General features: G+C 37.3%; 1 protein-coding gene across 4 annotated transcripts in view; it reads left to right on the top strand.

Annotated features, from left to right (window-relative positions):
- Positions 1-20622, top strand: part of pbx4 (pre-B-cell leukemia transcription factor 4) — a 265310-nt gene that overhangs the window by 1174 nt on the left and 243514 nt on the right. For all 4 annotated transcript variants that reach the window (XM_078429588.1, XM_078429590.1, XM_078429589.1 and 1 more), the window contains exon 2: positions 4564-4637. In XM_078429588.1, coding sequence (XP_078285714.1) covers positions 4564-4637 — 74 coding nt within the window. The remainder of the gene's footprint in view (positions 1-4563; positions 4638-20622) is intronic.

The following is a 20622-nucleotide window of genomic DNA, read 5'->3' on the forward strand; positions in this document are numbered from 1 at the left end:
TTCCAGAATTGAATAAGATACGTGTCTTGCAGCACAATAATTGAAAAGGGGGGGGGGGGGGGGACGACGTTTCCCACTCTAATTCTCGACTCCCCATCTTTTAATGAATTAAGTGGCTGTCTAAATTAGTCTCATTGAAGTTAGCAAATGTGTGCACTGCTGGAGGCGTAGTATTAGTGTCTCTAGTACATTTGGGCCCAAAACTAGAAAAAAGGGTTTAAGCCAAATGCTAATTACATTTCTGTTTGGACTAATTGTGCCTTTTGACCTATTTAATCAAATTTGCTGATGGGCTTGTGTGAATGAGGATTGAAGCGGGCAAAGCATCTCTGACAGTGGCGGATGTTATGAAAATATTTGGAGTTGCAGCGAATGGATTTAACACAAACGATAGTTTGTTGTAGCTCATCGAGCGGTTGACAAATCCACTAGTAAAAGTTTCTTCGAAACAGACTTGGGGACTACAGTCTGTCGTCAGTTGAGCAAGCAGAGGTTGCTGGTTAAAATAAACTGATTACTTTGTTTAGATTGGAAGATTTTTGAGCTGATAATGTAGCAGTAGATTTTTGGCAATAAAGGCGTGAATTTAGCGCCATTAGGGTTTTGTGTATTTTTTTAACATGCCCGAGATAAGATTAAGATCGGATGCAGTGAAAACATTTGTTTGATGGGAATCTATGGATTGTATTGAAGCCATCATGTGTTTTCAAATACTTGGTTACTGTAAATAGATAGTGACAATCTAATTTACTTCAAAGAATCGACGTTGGTTATACTCATTTAAATACTTGTTGAATAATTTTGTATGCTGTTTGACTTTTTTCAATAGGAATTGTATAAGAACTAATGGAGACTAAAAAGCATCTGGCTTAAAGCTGTATTCAAATAAAATTAACCAAAACTCTAATGCATCTACATTTTTGAAGAATAGAATCAAAAATTAAACTAGCAGAGTGGAAGAGAAGATTAACAAAAAACTCCCTTAAGTGAAATAGTTTGTTTAAAAAATGTTCACATATTTCCCCACATAATCTTGTATGGCAGTGTATTTTTCATTTTACTAAAAGCAGACTAATAAGAATTGTAAAGAATGCTCTCAAACTTTTCTGCTGATGTGCAGAGATGTGCATCAGAATAATAAGTTACTCAAAATATTGAAACTTGCTGCTATTACCAGTTACTTTAAATATATTAGAAAACTCATTTAGGATTACAAATTTAAAGTTGCCAGTGAGAGCTTTTGTGATTGTTTTAACATATATTTCACAATATATGCAAATTGTATTATTTATTTGTTTTTATATTTCAGTGGTAATTACACTCTGATTTAGATGAGAACAAAGATACCAAAAGAATCCATAAATTCTCTTTGCACTTTAATCCTTTTGACTATGCTTTATAGAGCAATTAATTGATTACAAATTTTAATCAACGGATAATTAATCTATTCATCAACTTGTCATCAGGCCAACCAGTATTGGCATTGTTACCAGGATGGGATATGAGATTAGGGAGAGGAAAATTAAGTGGGCATGGGCTGCTCTTTAACGTTCAGCTTTTAGGTATTGCAACCTACTTACTGCACCCATATCCATTGTTCTGATGATGTTTCATAAACATGCATTAGCAAAATATAAAGGCTTAAAAAAAATGTTTGATTTGTATAATACAATTTGATCATGTAATATTTATAATCTTTTGCCTTATTTTGTGTAATTAACTGATAGTTCACAACTACAGTTAATATGCTTTCATAGTTTCTTTTCGTTTAAATGTCAGGCTAAAAATATAGGATATCAGATTTTGAACAATGTCAAATATTGAAGTCAATGTATTTCTGTTTCTGGAATGCAGTGACTGAATTTGAACACTACATTTTACTTTACTAATAAAACGGCATGATGTACCTTATTTATTTAGATTTTAATGCAGTGTTCGCTGTCACCTTGTTTGAATGATTTGTTGATTCTAATTCTTGTACAAGGTGTGGTGTTTTGTGATGAAAAATGTTTGAAGTCTTCCAGGTGGGGATGTTCCTTAAGTGGTATAATTCGACCAGGCCTATCCACATTGTTGGCCATGTTTTTGTAGAAGTATAGTGATTGGATATGTCATTAGTTATACTATCTTTATTATTAAAAGTAAAAGTTTGACATACAACTTTATATAGCTTCCATGTTTAATATTTGTTTCTTTTGGGTAAACACGATTTTATCTTCATTTTGATTACATTGTTGTGAAACCTATCTTTTGTATTGTGCATGTTGAGATGGTGAAAAGATCACAGAACAAATGCACCACCAGTCTTTCTGTTTTTGGTGTTTATATTAGCCATTTTGATCTAGTTCTTAACGTTTTTCCTGAAAGATGGAAAATTGCGACATAGAGGTTTTACCACAATATAGTTAAATATTTAAAGAAGGTGTAACTAACTGAATGTTTTGTTTAAAAAGAAATTGACAAATTGTAGTGGCTCAAGGAACTGGACTAATGTAAAAAAAATAGGTGTCTGATATTTTTCATGAGTGTAATTTTACTCCATCTCAAATCCTATGTTAAATTTGAAATTTAACCTTGATGCATATGTTTGATTATAATAACTAGAAGACCAGATAATTGTAGTAATTTTCAACTACTGATACTGCTAAAGTTTTCTGCTGGCTAATTAATAGAAAGTGAAAGGAAGAATAATTGATGTGCTTGTTGAAGCATTGAAAGGTGCAGATTACATCGTTACAAAGATCTAGGGAATGGAGAGTAGATTTTACAACATTTATGTGGCAGACCACGATAGTTGCTCTTTTAACTGAACCAAGTTAAACTGAACAGTTTGTATGTGACTTCCACATGGTTTTGAGTTGTTAATGCCTATTTACAGTTCTGTTTTATAACACTGGTGGTCTTTTTATTTTCCATGCATTTTGTGATTTTTGCATACAAATGTTTTATAGTCTAATCTTTTCTTTGCTTAGCTCTATGAATTATCCTTGCTATATCATAGGCTGTGTGGAGTTGCTGTGGCTTTGCTTGAGACGCAGTTTGCCTCAAGATTTGAAAAGTTTCATTGGATAATCATGTTCTGTACAAGTTTTCCAATTTTCTTTCGGAGTGTTTGCTGCAACTATAATGCAAAATTGTGATTGATTGGAGATTACTTCCTGGGTTATTATTTTTACTTAATTTTCCATAATCAGACCACTACATCTAACCAGTTTGTAAGATGTAAATAGAAACATTGAATTTTTGGCAGCTTTTCAAAACATCCAGTACTTGTTTGTCTCCCTCTGTATTTTGCTATCTAGTTCTGGCATAGAGGTTGTCAGGTGCAGAAATAATGCTTACCTGTGAATGTACTTTAGGTATTTAATTAAATTTCAATGGATTAGAAATAATTTGTATGATTCTATTGTGCACCTCTTCTTTGCTTTATCGCTTTGTTACTTTGTTAAAATATTGATATGTTCGAAAATGGATTTTGTCTATTTAAAGACATTTACCCATTGTTCCACAGTGTTGAAGTATAGTCAGAGAGTACTGACATGGCCTACCTGAGTTTTTGTAACTTTTCTGCAATGGAATGGGATATATGGTCATTAATTGAATAAATTGTGTTTAGTTTATATATACTTAACTTCAAATATTCACTTAAAGTCTGAAACTAAATATGACATTACATTTGCTACAACTGAAATGTGTGTATGAATTTTGGATATGAATTTAAAAAATGGCTTTGTGCTTCAAACACATTTTACAGTTATGAGCTTTTATTTTGGAGATTGTGCTTGTTTAAGAGTTTGTTTATATAAGGTTCATAAATGTAATAATCTGGGCTTTAGCAACAACTATCCTGACATCAAGACAGATGGTTTTGAATGAAATGTTAATATTTTAAAATAATTGTAAAAACTCTGGTTTCCAACCTTTCAAAAACAGTTTTACTATATTTGGTTTCACTTGTTCTACATGTAATCAGTTGCTTTTGGCCAGGCCCAGCAAGGATATTGCTGGCTATGGATGTCTGTAACAGCTTTAATCAATATCAGGCTTTATGGCCATTTTTATTATTCAATTCGATTTAAAGTTCCACAGGCAAGGCGTTGAATTGTGTGGGGTTTTTTTGTTGCATTTTTTAAGTCTAGGGAATCTGAGGAAATTCTGCTCAGAATGCTATTAATAGTTTAGTATGTAAAGAGCGTGTATGAATGGTGTGCGTGTGCAATCGTTTGTCAGTCACGGAACAACACAAACCATTTGAGCAGCTAAATACTTTTAATTACATTCCTACTATATTTTTCTTGACATTTATGGATTTTCGGAATACCGACAATGAAATGTATTAAAATTCATTAAAAATAAGTGTTTTTTATCGCAGTTGGAATCAGGAGCCATCACAAATTCTCTGAGTACTGATTTAAAAGAAAATTGGGGTCTACCCGCTGTCACTCGTGTTTCACATTGATCTTCCCAATATTGTGTTTTGAGAACAGTTCTGTGCTGAAATGTACGTTTGCCATTCTCACTAAGGAAGGTGACCCTAACGTATTCTAAAAATTATTTTTGCAGGAAACATGCGTTAAACTGTCACAGGATGAAACCAGCTCTCTTCAGCGTTTTGTGCGAAATTAAAGAAAAAACAGGTACTGTTTGACAAACACTCGTTGCCACTGAGAATGTGAGAGACGTATCTCGCCATGTTAGTGGGGTCAGAACTGAAAGAGTCGGGGAACACGCGCCGGCTCATGCCGACCGCAAGCGCAGCGATCCGACGTCTTATTGGTACTTGTCGGTATTTGCTGTTCGCGGTTGTTTATTTTCTTCGATTTGGTCGAAGCGATGTAAATATTTTTACGTAACGCGATCTCGACTACATCGCTGAAAATAGTACTTTAATCAAAAGTGCAAGTGCGACCCTCAGTTTGTTCCGACCAATTGAAGCTAATTGTGTTGAATTCGTTGTGTACATTTTTGGTGTTTTATAAGTCATCGTATTGGTAGTTGAACGCATTTCGATTGCGAAGTATCACTAAGAATCAGATATAAAAATGTGTGTATCCATGAAGTGGGAGGCTGAGGCAACCTAATGTGTGAACGTAGGAAGCCAGAAAAGGATCGTTGGGCTGGAAATGGCAGATCTAGGAAGCTTTGTACCAGCACAATAGCAGCAGAAATCTCAGGACAAAAGCATCTCCGTTTCCCCGTTTCCCTTTATTACGCGACGATTAGTAATCATTTCACAAAGTTTGTGCTTTTGTCTGTTCTAAAGATCGTTAATGAGTCCATGGAGAAGTCTTTTTAATTAGTTTGGGGACAGAGTCGCAATATAGGCAATTGCTGTTTTCAGGCACTGCTTAAATACTTTAAAAGATCAGCGTTTAAAAAATTAAAAAAATGACGGAGGATTAATTTTATCTCGTGGAGGAATATGATACATACCTTACTGATCATAGCATCATGAAATGGGAGCTTCCATGTTAAAATACATACAATAATAAATTGTTTACTTTTCAATAAATTTGTAAATTCACTCCAAATATTCACTTGTTCTGCGATTACATGTTTGCTTTGAATATATTGTTGCAACTGGAGCCTAAATGATAGCTTATCTAATGCAGAAGTAACACTTAAGATGATTTTGGATAGGGTTGTTTATACGGCAGCAAATGTTTGAATAAACTTAGTTGGTATAATCACAGATTCAGAAAAAAAAATCATTTGCAAGTTGTGGTGTAATTGTATTTCTGCGTAACATTTGGTAAAACTGGATAGAATTTTGTGATGCCTTATATTTTGCAAAAGTTTGTGGCAAAACCATGTGGTGGCACCATGCCTTAATTATTTCCAAATATCATGGTATAGAATGAATATGGTCTGTTTAAATGTTTAGTTAACATTTTTGTTGCACTGCACCCTTAAAATTGTATGGCACATTTTATTATTTCTATGTGCAACAAGTCATAATTTAGATATGAAGTTAACTTGTACAGGGTGAAATGTTTCCTGGTGTCGAGCAACATAAAGCTTTATTTCATTGAAAACATATTTAGCAATCAATTATTAACTGTTTTCTGCAGCAGAAAATATTGCTCATACTTGCTGTTGGTGTTTTATTTCTCCATACCTTCAAGGAAAATGTCATGAAAACCTGGAACTTTCACTCAAACACTATATCATCAACAATGGCAGCTGGGCTTACCAGTCTGTACAAAGTCTGCTTCTGGGCATGTTGCACATTTAAAGTTTTACCAAAATGTCCCTTTTTTCCCATAAAAAATAGTAGAAATATTGCTCAGAATTTTGTGTAATGCTAGGATTTATGTAGTGAGATTTAGTGATAACATGCATGCCTTTTTGAAATAAAATTGAAGCTTCCTGCATATGACATTGATATTTTTCACCATGGTGCTATGTTCACATCTCTACAATGTAGACTAACTGGCTAATGTGAAAATTTCTTGAAGTTGGCCAATTCACTGGCCAGTACAAAACTTACTTATTACAGTTCTACTTTTTGATGGAGGGATATATTTGAGGTTGACGTTTTTACTAAAATAAATAAGCTTACCCAGAACTGATGTGTTTGATGGATTTTCTTTCCTTCGTGGATTTTCATTTTAAGAATAATTTATGGTTTTCACTTCCTATGATCTGAATTTGACTTGCTGTAAGCTGTCAAATTCCTATGTGAAAAGGTCGTTTGATTTTTTGACTTAATTAGCACCATCCAACAACAAACAACTAACCTTGAGACACAAGCTGCAGATGTTGGAATGTTGAGCATAAAACAAAGTGCTAGAGGAACTCAGCATCTGTGGAGGGAAATAGATGACTTTTCGTGTCGGGATCCTTCTTTAGACTGAGGTGGTAGAGGAGAGATAGCTGGTAGAATCAGGTGAGGGAAAGGGGTGGGGCAAGAGCTGGCAGCACGGTGGCGCAGTGGTAGAGTTGCTGCCTTACAGTTACTGCAGCGCCAGAGATTCGGGTTCGATCCTGACTACGGGCGCCTTCTGTACGGAGTTTGTACGTTCTCCCCGTGACCTGCGTGGGTTTTCTCCGAGATCTTTGGTTTCCTCCCACACTCCAAAGACATACCGGTATATAGGTTAATTGACTGGGTAAATGTTTTTTTAAAATTGTCCCTAGTGTGTGTAGGATAGTATTAATGTGCGGGGATCGTTGGACGGCGCAGACTCGGTGGGCCGAAGGGCCTGTTTCTGTGCTGTATCTCTAAATAAAAATAATTTAAAAATAAAAAGTGATAGATGGATCAAGGTAAGAAGGGTTGATTGGAAAATGTTGGGTGGGGAACAGAAGGGTGGAGATAGTAACCAAGGCTGGAGCTGATATGTGATGAAGACAAAAGGGTGAAGATGGTGGAATCTGGTAAGGAAGCGAGGTGGGGTGTGAAATGTAAAACCAGAAGGACGGGTGGTGGGTAGAATAGAACAGTAGTTGGGAGTGATGGATGGGGAAGACAAATGGTGTGGACTAACTAATTACTTAACTACTATCAACTAACCTAATTTTCCTTAAATTCATTAATTTGCAAATTGTAAAGAATAACATCGTTAAAAGTAGTGTCAAAATACATTTGATTTTGTAAATCGGTTTCTTTTCATCCTAGATAAACAGAAGTTGGAAACAGAAAATTTGAGAGAGCTGTTTGAAATACTGTTCAAAATATGTCAAAATTAAATGATGACATATCCACTCAATTTTCAGATATTCTGTCTTTTAGCAAATAATGACATGTGACTGATTTGTATAAACTAATAAAATTCTCAATACCATATACGATAAATACAGTTTTGATTGATATCAATTGGGCACTATAGTAGCTGTTTTTAAGCAATTTTATGAATGACGCATGAATATTATTGGAAGACTTTCATAATTTGGTCGCATAATTGTTTTATGGATAGTAATAGGCTGGACCATGCTGTTGTGCTTGATGAAATGCAATTTCAGCAATTATATTTCTGCTTCCTGCATTTAAATGGCAATTTTAAGAAGTTTCAGAGCTCTAACATCGGTACTGCCTTGGAGGATATTTGAAGCAGCTATTAGAATATTTGTGAGTGCTAAATCATGATTGTAATTTTTCTTTTGAAATAGTATGGTCTTGAATAGAGTGCAAAAAAATCACATGGTTAAAGTGCACATTGTCAGATTTTAATAAAGGCCATTTTTATACATGTTGGTTTCACCATGTAGAAATTGCAGCAGTGTTTGTACATAGTCCCCCCATTTCAGGGCACCATAATGTTTGGGACACAGCAAAGTCATGTAAAAATTTAAGTAGTCATGTTTAGTATTTTGTTGCATATCCTTTGCATTCAATGACTGCCAGAAGTTTGCAATTCATGGACATCACCAGTTGCTGGGTGTCTTCTCTGGTGATGCTCTGCCAGGCCTGTATTGCAGCCATCTTTAGCTTATGCTTGTTTTGGGGGCTAGTCCCCTTCAGTTTTCTCTTCAGCATATAAAAGGCATGCTCAATTGAGTTCAGATCGGGTGATTGACTTGGCCACTCAAGAATAGACCATTTTTTAGCTTTGTAAAATTCCTTTGTTGCTTTAGCAGTATGTTTGGAATCATTGTCTTGCTGTAGAATGAACCACCGGCCAATGGGTTTTGAAGCATTTGTTTGAACTTGAGCAGACAGGATGTGTCTATACACATCAGAATTCATTATGCTACTACCATCAGCAGTTATATCATCAATGAAGATAAGTGAGCCAGTACCTTCTGCAGCCATAATGCCCAGGCCATAACACCCCCACCACTGTGTTTCACAAATGAGGGTGGTATGCTTTGGATCTTGGGCAGTTCCTTCTCTCCTCCATACTTTGCTCTTGCCATCACTTTGATATAAGTTAATCTTTGTCTCATCTGTCCACAAGACCTTTTTCCAGAACTGTGGTTGCTCTTTTAAGTACTTCTTGGCAAACTGTAACCTGGCCATCCTATTTTTGCAGCTAACCAGTGGTTTGCATCTTGCATAGTAGCCTCTGAATTTCTGTTCATGAAGTCTTCAGCGGAGTGTGGGCATTGAGAAATCCACACCTGACTTCTGAAGAGGGTTTCTGATCTGTTGGACAGATGGGTGGGGATTTTCTTTATTATAAAGAGAATTCTTCTGTCATCAGCTGTGGAGGTCTTCCTTAGCCTGCCAGTCCCTTTGCAATTAGTAAGCTCACTAGTGCTCTCTTTTTTTCTTAATGATGTTCCAAACAGTTGATTTGGGTAAGCCTAAGGTTTGGTTGATGTCTCTAACAGTTTTATTCTTGTTTCTCAGTCTCATAATGGCTTTTTTTACTTTCATTGGTACAACTTTGCTCCTCGTGTTGATAAACAGCAAAAAAAGTTTCCAAAGGTGATGGAAAGACTGGAGGAAAAACTAGGTGCTGAGAGTTCTCTTATACCTGCATTAAGGAGGTATTTAAACACCCCTGAGCAATCACAAACACCTGTGAAGCCATGTGTCCCAAACATTATGGTGCCCTGAAATAGGGGGACTATGTATAAACACAGCTGTAATTTCTACATGGTGAAACCAAAATGTATAAAAATGGCCTTTATTAAAATCTGACAATGTGCACTTTAACCACATGTGATTTTTTTCTATTACAAATCTCAAATTGTGGTGGCCAGAGGCAAATAAATAAATGATGGGTCTTTGTCCCAAACATTATGGAGGGCACTGTAATGGGAATGCAATAACTGATACTGTAATTTATTGGAGAGACATTTATACATACATAAAGCTAAAGTTCATGAAGGTTTAGTTTGCTTTTAAAGCAGTGGAGTAGGGTTGATCATACAGCAAATGAGCAATAAATGATCTTTGTATTCACAAAGGGCTGCTGCATATTGGTGAATGAAATGTAATTCAGAGTTTGGTTTCTTTTTATACCATCAGCCTAAGATATGCAATTTAATGGGTCAGATTTCTCTGGAATCTTGTGTCCTTGCCCATCCACATTCATTAACAGGAAAGGTATGAGAGCACTGGAGAGCATGAAGAGTGAATTCACTAGGATGTTTGTCTGGGATAGTGTTTCCTTTATGAGGATAGGCTGGGTCTGTCTTCTGTGGAGCAGAAATAATTAAGAGGGGACATGATTGAGGTATAAAAAATTAAGAGGTACAGATCAGGTAGACTGCAGGAACCCTTTTCCTCTTACCCGCAGGAGATAAAAACTAAAGGACATTGGGTAAATGTTACAAGATTTAGAGGGGAACTGAGGGGGACATTTTTTACCCAGAGAAAAGTGAATTCCTGGAATACACTGTCTGAATAAGTTGTGAAAGCAGTTGCTTGACAGTAATAAGTTTCTAGACAAGCCATATGCTGGAAGATAAGATTAATAAGGATGGTTGTCGACTGGACAGTCTGGACACGGTGGCTGAATAGCCTGTCCCATGGTTGTGAATCTGACGTGCCAGATCTGGAGGACCATTCTTCCTGACTCTTTACTTCTGGGATTTAGGTAGTTCAGGGACCTTGGATGTTATAATATTGGGCACTTTAATTTAATAGTTTATAAGTGGGTCAGACATTCGTAAATTTAAAAACTATTAAAACTGATGTAAAGAATTAAATTAGATTTAAAGATTTTTAAAGTTAAAACACTTAGTTTGATTAATTTTATTAATTTGTTGATTAAGCAAAAATAATAACTTGGCTTGCCTATTTCAGCAGCCAAGAATCCCCATTTAAGTTGACAGCATTTCTGATCTTATACCAAGGGTCTCGACCTGAAACGTCACCCATTCCTTCTCTCCAGAGATGCTGCCTGACCTGCTGAGATACTCCAACATTTTGTGTCTACCAAGTCTCATCTGATATAGGATCATAGAGGTGGTTCCTATGAGATTGAACTCTTGACTCTGCATTCTAAGTGGGTCAAATGATTGTGCAGTGATGCTTACAGTGGTATCTGCCACTCAGTAAATCCACATACATCAAATATGTTTGGATACCCCAAGAATTAAGTTTATTATTGACTGAATTATTTAACTTAAACACCATTCGTTTGCTATTTACTGTTTCATGCATTTATTTATTTTTGCACTTTGACTTGCCTCATTCTCTTTGCTGAAGCCTAATGATTCTAAATGATGCTGCTATGAATTCCTACTCTGCTTGGTCGCAGCTTTGAATGTGTTGCTTGAGGTTTGCCTCAATTTTGTTGAGGTTTACCTCAATTTTGTGGCCTGCCTGGCTTAGCCCAAGTCTTGTGACAGTGGTTTGATTGGTTGAGGCATCTTCCAGGCACAGGAATGTATTCATCTACTAGCAACCTCTTGCCCTCACTGGGTATACAATGTTTGGAATTGCTCAAAGGCAGGTAGAGGTCTGAGAGGGAAGATGGTCAAATACCAATTACCATTTTATGACTAAAGTTACCAGGAACTGCTGTGATTGAATTTCATATGTGCACTGCTACTTATGTTTTTTTTTCTATATTTTGGTAATTCTTTGAACTTGAGTATTATATTTGTCTGTGGAAGGATAAATGGCATTTCTCTCCATATATTTTGATGATCAATGAAGTTACGTATTGATACACCAATTCAAAACTATATCCAGAACAAAATAAAGTTTAACAAAGTTGGCAATTACACAAGAGGAAAATACTGTGGATGCTTAAAATGTAAAGTAAAAATATTAAGTGGAAATACAGAGAGAAGTAAAAATTAACAATGAGCTTTCATCAAAATATGCACTATAATTTGTGTAATCTCATATGTAATGCTGATTCTCCTCAATTTTACAGGCATTAGGACAAGTTTAGCATATTTTATTAAATTGATTATGGATCAGAATGGCATTTTTACAAACCACTTTAATTAAATTACTTGAAGCATGACTAGTTTATGATTGGGAACACATCTTGGGTATGTTTGTTTTTGGTGGTCACTGGAAACCTTTTTGAGCAGATATGCAGGCGTGTTCCTTCTGACTTCCTGAAATTGCTTAAATGAAAAACAGTTTTGTCCTCTGTGTTCTGTTTCATTAGACATTTAAGCCATAGTTACAACTGTACCAACTTGACCCTAGTTGAGGTGCTGCTTTAGCTTTTAAGAATTGCTGAACAATAGACATAATTTTTTTTAAATATTGGGGGTTTTAATTTAAATGTAATAATTTGCTTCACATGCAAGTAAGGAGCACTTACTTGCAAGTGTGGGGCAGAGAGTGTAAAGTTTCGAAGGCATAAAATCACTCTATAATATAAAAATCAACAGATGTGTTGACCAGATTTGTAGTATGAAAGATAAATCATATTTGACCAATTTGCTTGAATGTTTTGCGGATGTAAGCGGAGTTTATTGGTGAGACTGGGGCATGGTATATTTAAATTTGCAAAAAGCTTTTGACAAACTAAATACCTTGGTTGGGCCTGTTTAGTAGGATAAGGGACCATGTTATTGAAATGTACAAGATTGAATGGTAGATGTTGAGATATTTTTCACTAGTGGGAGAGTTTTGAAGGAGGTGCCATTCTTTTAAAACTGAGGTGTATGGACATTTCTTGCAGTGGATAATGAATCTGGAATTCTCTCCTCCAGAGAGCTGTGGAAGCTAGATAAACCAGAAATATTTAAAATGGAGCTAGATTTTTTTAATAGAAAAATCAAGGAATTGAGGAAGATTGGGATCTAGCATAGCTGTGAAGTAGAGGTCGGGGATGGAATAAGCATATTGGATGGTGGATCAGACTTGAGGAACCAGGTAGTCTGCTCCCGCTCCTATTGTATTTTTTTTAAATGTCTGGTTCATTGCCTTGTCTCCATTATCTAAAGGAATTTGAGGAACAAATGAAAGACTGCTGGAATTGAATTAGATTCAAAAAGAGAAATAATACAGCAACAGGAAGATGGAGAAAGAAATGAAAACAAACTTAAAAATGTAAAATAAAATCCAGTAACTGATTCTTTGCAGGAGTGGGATTCCATAGTTTCAATTATTTCCTGGAACTCAAGTATAAATTTGACATCACAAATTGCATCACTGACAGAATCCTGATCCTAAAGTACCATTCTTAAATGGCGAATGCAAGATTTATTTGTGCTTATGGCAGAAATTCAATAAGTTCTTGACAGTCTGCGGATGCTGATGACCAACAGTACTGAGATTGACCTTACACAAGTTGAAAATTACACATTTTGTATCTCCTCACCATAAATTACTGTTTTATAATACAGCAAAACTCTGATAATGACGTATCTGACTGTTTGGAGATGCCATTGTTTCAGCATCTGGTTTGTTTGGGCCCTGGTTCCCATGCTTCCATGAACCTCGCTGGGGTTTGCAAGCTTCCATGAACGTTGCTGGATTTACTGGTAAATTTATTATATTGCTGTGTAACACCAAAAATAAGTGAATTAAAAGTGTTTTTAATTTGGAAATGAATCGGGATAAGATCCAAAATCTGGCACCATAAGAATCCCGAGCATACAGAATATTTTAAGTTTTAATGTAAAGCTAATAATCTAAGATGCAATAAACTGCCACTTACTTAATTACCTTTTGGTCTTGCTTTTAGATTAGGTTGATTAGGCTCATTGGCAGTAGTATCTGAAATTTCTTGAAGTTTATTGAGGTTTGAAAATTTTCTGGATGACATCTAATTCTGTCAGGGTCTACATCTTATCTACTATAATCAACCATTTCAAATGTAGTTTCTATTTGTCAGAAGATTTGTTTCTTTGAGTCCATCGAGCTCTGAATTTTGGAAAGCACGTAACTGTACAAAATTCTAGCTAGCATTGATTTTTCTTCTGCTGGTTGTCATATAAACAAACGTACAAATTTGGAGCAGGAGTAGTAGGCCACTTAGACTCTAAGCCTGCTTCACCATTTAACATCATGCTGATTTAAGTATAACTTTAATTGTTAATTTATGTCTCCCTATAGCACAGTTTCAACATCTTGTTCAGCAAGATTCTATCTACCTTGTATTCTGCCTTAAAAATATTCAGATAGTGCTTTCACTTTGTTTTGTGGAACAGTTTTTAGAGTGGGAAACTCTATTTGCTTTCTTATTTACTACGATCTGTATTTTAACCTTTTGCAATAAGATACCAAAATTCCTCAACACCTCTGAGCTCTGCAATCTCTTACCATTTGGATAATACGCACCTTTTTTATTTCTCCTGCCAAAATAGAATAATTTCATATTTTCCCACATTGCACAATTTTATACCACTTTGCCCACTCACTTAACCATTTGTAGCTCTTTGCTTTGAACTTATTTTCTATCTGTCTTAGCATTGTCAATTGCACACCAATATTATTCCTCCTGCGCCACGAGCTGCTTTTTTCAATAACATCTTTGTTGTACCACCTAATTAGGTACTTTCTGGAAATCTATGTGCACCCTTTAGAGATATAATGTCATAGTTATACAGCACAGAAATAGGCTCTGGTCCAACTTGTTCATGTTTGTCCCATCTAACTGATAGAGGTTGTGGATTTGGAATGTGCTATCTAAGGAAGTTTTGTAAGTTTCTGGAGTCGGTGGAGAAATTAGGTCATGGCTGGGGTGTCTATTACGTGCGCTGCTTTCTCCATATGGTGATGAGCTTCTTGAGTGTTGTCAAAGCTGCACTCATCCAGGCAAGTGGAAAGTATTCCATCATACCGGTGGCTTGAGCCTTGTAGCCGGGCATAGGCTTTAGGGAGTTAGGTGAATTACTTGCTGCAGGACTTCTAGCCTCTGGCCTGCACATAGCTACATTGTGCAAATTACTACTCCAGTTCAATTTGGGGTCAATGATGACCCCAGGATATTGATTGTAGGGGATTTGGTGATGGTAGTGCCATTGATGGTCAGATGGTGATAGGTGATTTCTTGTTGGATATTATCAGTTCCTGGCCGATAGACACAAAAAGCTGTAGTAACTCAGCGGGACAGGCAGCATCTCTGGAGAGAAGGAATGGATGACGTTTCAGGTCAAGACCCTTCTTCGACCCGAAACGTCACCCACTCCTTCTCTCCAGAGATGCTGCCTGTCCGGCTGAGTTACTCCAGCTTTTTGTGTTGATCTTTGGTTTCTGGAAACTGGATTGGTGTCTCTAATTTAGCTAAAACCCCTTGATATCAAGGGTAATTACACTCACTCACTTCACTTTTGGAGTTCAATTTTTTTTCCATGTTTGGGCCAAGGCTGTAAGGAGGTCATGAACTGAGTGCCTTTGGCAGAACCCAAACTGAGCTTTTGTGAACAAGTTGATCGAAGAACATGCAGCATGTTAGTACTGTTGACTATCCCTTCTATCACTTTGATTATTGAGAATAGACTAAATTTGTGGCAATTGGTTGTGTTTTGCAGATGACACTGGATGTTTTCAGAGAGATTTAACTCTTGGGGCTAAAGGAATCGAGGGATATGGGGGAAAAAGCAGGAACGGGGTACTGATTTTAGATGATCAGTCATGAATGGCGGTGCTGTCTCAAAGTGCCAAATGGCCTACTCCTGCACCTATTTTTCAATGTTTCTATAATAGGTGGTATTATAGATACCATGATACCATGATAGTTACCATGATACCGTGAAGATAGTTAGCAATAATTACAAGGCAGAATATTCACCATAAAAAGTCAGGCCCTGGGGAGCATTGTAGAGCAGAGGGATTTTCGGGTATAAGTACATAGTACACTGAAAGTGATGTCGCAGGTAGTGGTGAAGTAGGCTTTTGCCATGGTGGCATTTATCAGTCAGGGAATTGAGTACTGTACAGAAGCTGGGATGTATGTTACAGTTGTAACATGTTGTAGGATGGTGGTGAGTCTGCACTTGGAGTACTGTGTTCAGTTTTCATCACCCTGCGATAGGAAAGATACCATTCAGCTGGAAAGAATGCAGAGAAAATTTGAAGATTTTGTCAGGACTCGAGAGTCTGTGTTATAGGGAGAGGTTGGGCAGGCATGAACTTTATTCCTTGGAGCACAGGAAGGCTGAAGGACGATCTTGCAGAAGTGTATAAAATTATGAGGGGAATAGATACGATGAATGCTCAGTCTTTTTCACCCCCTTAGGGGAAACAATAATGCAATGGTTTAAGGTGAGAAGGGAAAGATTTAATAGGAGCCTGAAAGGCACAGTGTGGTGGGTAGATGGAACGAGTTGCCAGAGGAAATAGTTGAAGCAGGTTCAAGAACAACATTTAAAAGTCATTTGGACAGATACATTGATAGGAAAGGCTTAGATTAATAGAATCATAACGTGGACAAATGGGTGTAGCTTAGATAGGGCATCTTGGTCAACATGGACTTGTTGGGCCGAAGAGCCTTTTCCCATGCTTTACTATATGATTCTGACTATTGTGGACAGGATATACATGAGCAATTTTCCACATTGTCAGGTAAATGCCAGTGTTGTTGATGTATTGGAACAGTTTGGCTTAGGGCAAAGCAAGTTCTGGAGTACAAGTCTTCAGTATTATTGCTGGAATGTTGTCAGGGTCCATAACTTTTGCTCTACCCAGTGCCTTTAGCCATTTTGTGATATGCAGTGAATCGAATTGGCTGAAGACTGGCATCTATCATGCTAGGGACCACTGGAGGAGGCTGAGATGGATCATCTACTTGGCAATTCTGGCTGAAGACTCTTGCAAATGTTTCAGTTTTCTTTATTGCATTGATTCCCACGTCATGAGTTATTGCTTTCAGGAGAGAGGAGCAGCGAAGAATACAAAATACAAGTTGTGAAAATGTGTTGCTTGGATAATACAAACAGCATTCTCTAGATTACAAGTTGATGGGAATGAATGACGAAATGTTTTGCTGATAATACCAGACTGCCATTTTTATATTGATCTTTCATGATGCAAATAGTGTGATACATTTTAAATTCCTGTGATAGGTTGCCATTGGCAAATAAGACATTTCAAAAAACTGTTGTATGTCTACCCCTTTAGCTATTTGTATTCCATTTTAGGATTGGCCTTTTGAGATTAGATGGAAACCAGTTACTGTTAATAGAAAGATTATTATTTCTCTTTTTTGTGAATCAAATTGAGCAGAAATTCAGTAAATGATTCACATGATTATCGTTAATGTTGTCAACTTTCACTGCCATAGCTAAATTTACCCTCATATTCTAGAAGTTCTTGCCACCAAGTGTTGTTTGTATGCAATTCTAGACAGTCGTATGACTCATTTGACATTCACTCTTTAGTTAAATCTGAAGCTGTTACTTTGAGGCCCAGCAGTTCAATCCTAAGCATCAAGCTTATGCAAAAGATCCCGCCCTTATTATTTGCAGTCGTCCCCCTGTCAAAATGACACTTTTTTGTTTGCTGATTGTCTTTTCTAGTCAAGTTAGAATATCAGCACGTATTTTTTGACAAAGTAGCTTGATGTCAGCTTTGCAAACGATGTATGGTATAGTATTTTGTTCATTAATGTTATTTGGGGGAAAATGCAGACTATCGACTAAATACATTGTATGGTTCTTTCAGATAAGCAGTTTTTCAATTAAGCATTGTAAGTAAGTGGTATTACACTGTAGGCCCAGTCACAAAAGAATGATCTTTGGTTTATGAGAAAGAACATTAGCATTCATGGTTGTTTCTACCTGTTTTTGACTGGTTGGTTTTGCTATCTAATTTTAGAAATTTGGTGGATTAAATGATAATTGGAATAATTGGTCTATCAAATAGAATTAAAGATGTTTTCGCTTTACATATTCACATTATTTGATACTGGTAGTTATTAAATGCAATAAGCATTTGCCGCATATAGTATCTGATCTGTGAATGACTTTTGCTGTTTGGAAGTACAAACTTGAAAACAGCTATTCATCATGTACTTTGTCATTTGTAATCTCTAATTTTTTTGGGTTGAATGGACCTATTTTTGTTATATTTAGTCATTACAAAAAACACTTTCAGTTCTGGGTGCATCTGTGAGTATGCTTGTGATAGGAGTGGGGGAGAGGAATTGGAAGAACAAAGACATGGAAAGAATTTCACTGGACGTTGGAGGATGATGTTGTGGTATTGTTTCAACACTAGCTTAATGCTTAAAATTAAAAATTGTGGTTTAGAGTGGTGCAATTGGTAGAGCTGCTGCCTCACTGCGGCAGAAACCTGGGTTCAATCCTAACCTTGGGTGCCGTCTGTGTGGATATTGCATATTCTCCCTGTGACTATGTGGATTTTCTCCCACATTCCAAAGGTGTGGCTTTGCAGGTTAATTGGCCTTTGTAAATTGCTCCTATTGTGTAGGAAGTGGATACAAAAACTGGGATCCATGGATCCACAACAATCACAAATGGTCTGTGTGGACGGTGGGCTGAAATGCCTATTTCCATGCTGTACCTCTAAACTAAACTTAAACCACTTTGAACTTTTGAATTGAACAGAACAACAGATAGATGTTGGTAAAAGGAAAAGTTATGTTTTCCCCCAAAGTATTCATGTGAGACTATCCGTAGTATAAGGTAGAGATAATTCCATGTACTATAATATTTGCATTATATCAGTATGTCATACATTTTTCTTTTGCACATTGCATGCGGAAAGTTGAAGAATTTTTTGTTACACAGGTTCCAGCCCCTCAGTGTGTAATGGTTGACGGACCTTAAATCTTTGATAGGTCTGCGCTAAATCAATAATCCACCAAAAGCTGATGCTGGATTGTTACTGGGAGTACTTCATAGAGCACAGATAACAATATTATTCAGCTATTTGGTGTTGACAAAGCTGTCTCTCTTGGTGTGTGTGTGAGAGTGAGAGAGAGACTATGTGTGTGCGTGCGCATGCGTGTCTCTCCAGACCTTCTTGGCAAATGCATGATCCAGAAGGAGCTGGTGGCATCTCATCCTCAGCCCAGCCACCTTGAGGACACTGGTTTTGTTGTTACCCTGAAAGTATCTGACAAGGAGGACCTCTTTCATTAGTTAAGTTAAGAGAGTGGAAACTGGCCCTTCGGCCCAACTTGCCCACACCGGCCAACGTGTCCCAGCTACACTAGTCCCACCTGGCCACATTTGTCCCATATCCCTCCAAATCTGTCCTATCCAGGCGGCACGGTAGCGCAGCGGTAGAGTTGCTGCTTTACAGCGAATGCAGCGCCGGAGACTCGGGTTCGATCCTGACTACGGGTGCTGCACTGTAAGGAGTTTGTACGTTCTCCCCGTGACCTGCGTGGGTTTTCTCCGAGATCTTCGGTTTCCTCCCACACTCCAAAGACGTACAGGTATGTAGGTTAATTGGCTGGGTAAATGTTAAAAAAAAATTAAAAATTGTCCCTAGTGGGTGTAGGATAGTGTTAATGTGATAGTGTTAATGTACGGGGATCGCTGGGCGGCACGGACTTGGTGGGCCGAAAAGGCCTGTTTCCGGCTGTATATTATATGATATGATATATGATATGATATGATACATGTCTAACTGTTTCTTACACGTTGGGATAGTCCCTGCCTCGACTACCTCTTCTGGCAGCTTGTTCCGTACATTTCATACATTCATTCATTTCCATACATTCACCCTTTGTGTAACAAAGTTACCCATCAGATTCCTATTAAATCTTTTCCTCTTCACCTTAGACCTATGTCCTCTAATCCTCAATTCTCCTACTCTGGGCAAGAGACTCTGTGCCATCTCCCCGATCTATTCCTCTCATGATCTTAAACACCTCTCTAAGATCACACCTCACCCCCCTGCGCTCCAAGAGATAGAGTCCCAGCCTACTCAACCTTTCCCTATAGCACACATCATCTAGTCCTGGCAACTTTCTCATAAATCTGATAGTATTTTCAAAAGATTACCAAGTGAATTGATGAAGGTAGGGCAGCGGCCTATATGGACAAGTAAGGCCTTTAATGAGGTCTTGCATGGGAGGCTAGTCTGGAAAATTAGATTGCTTGGAATCCAAGATGAGCTAGCTAATTGGATTCAAAAGTAGCTTGAGGCAGGAGTCAAATAGTAGTTGTGGAGGATTTATTTTCTGATTGGAGGCCTGAGACCAGTGGAGTGCTGCAGGGGCCAGTGCTGGGCCCACTGTTGTTTATTATTTGCAATACTGATTTGGATGACAATGGAATTAACATTGTTGGTGAATTTGTAGGTAACACCAAAATTGTTGAGGTAATGAACAGTGAGGAAGGATATCTAAGATCTAGATCAGTTGGGAAGGTGGACCAACTAATGGCAATGGAATTTATGCTGTGTGAGGTGTTGCATTTTGGTATGCCAAACCAAGGTAACATTTACATATTAAAGTTAGAGCTCTGGAGAGGGTTGTGGTACATAGCAATCTGAGGATACAAGTGCATAGTTCCCTGAAAGTGGTGAGTCAGATGGGCAGTGTGGTGAAGAAGGCTTTGACATGCTTGTCTTTATTGGGAAGGGTATTGAGTAAAAAAAAAGGTGAGACATCATGATGCATCATGTGAGACCAAATGGAGTACTGTGTATAGTTCTGGTTGCCCAGCAGAGGAAAGATGTCAAAAAGTTGGAAAGGGTGCAGAAAAGATTCATCAGGTTGTTACCTGGGTTTGCAGACTTGAGTTGCAGTGAAGGTTGGATGTGTTGGGACTTTGGAGTGTTGGAGGCTAAGCAATGACCTTATTGAGTTATATAAAATCATGAGGGGCTTAGATAAA

Source organism: Rhinoraja longicauda, chromosome 37 (assembly GCF_053455715.1).
Source record: "Rhinoraja longicauda isolate Sanriku21f chromosome 37, sRhiLon1.1, whole genome shotgun sequence".
Lineage (NCBI taxonomy): Eukaryota > Metazoa > Chordata > Chondrichthyes > Rajiformes > Arhynchobatidae > Rhinoraja > Rhinoraja longicauda.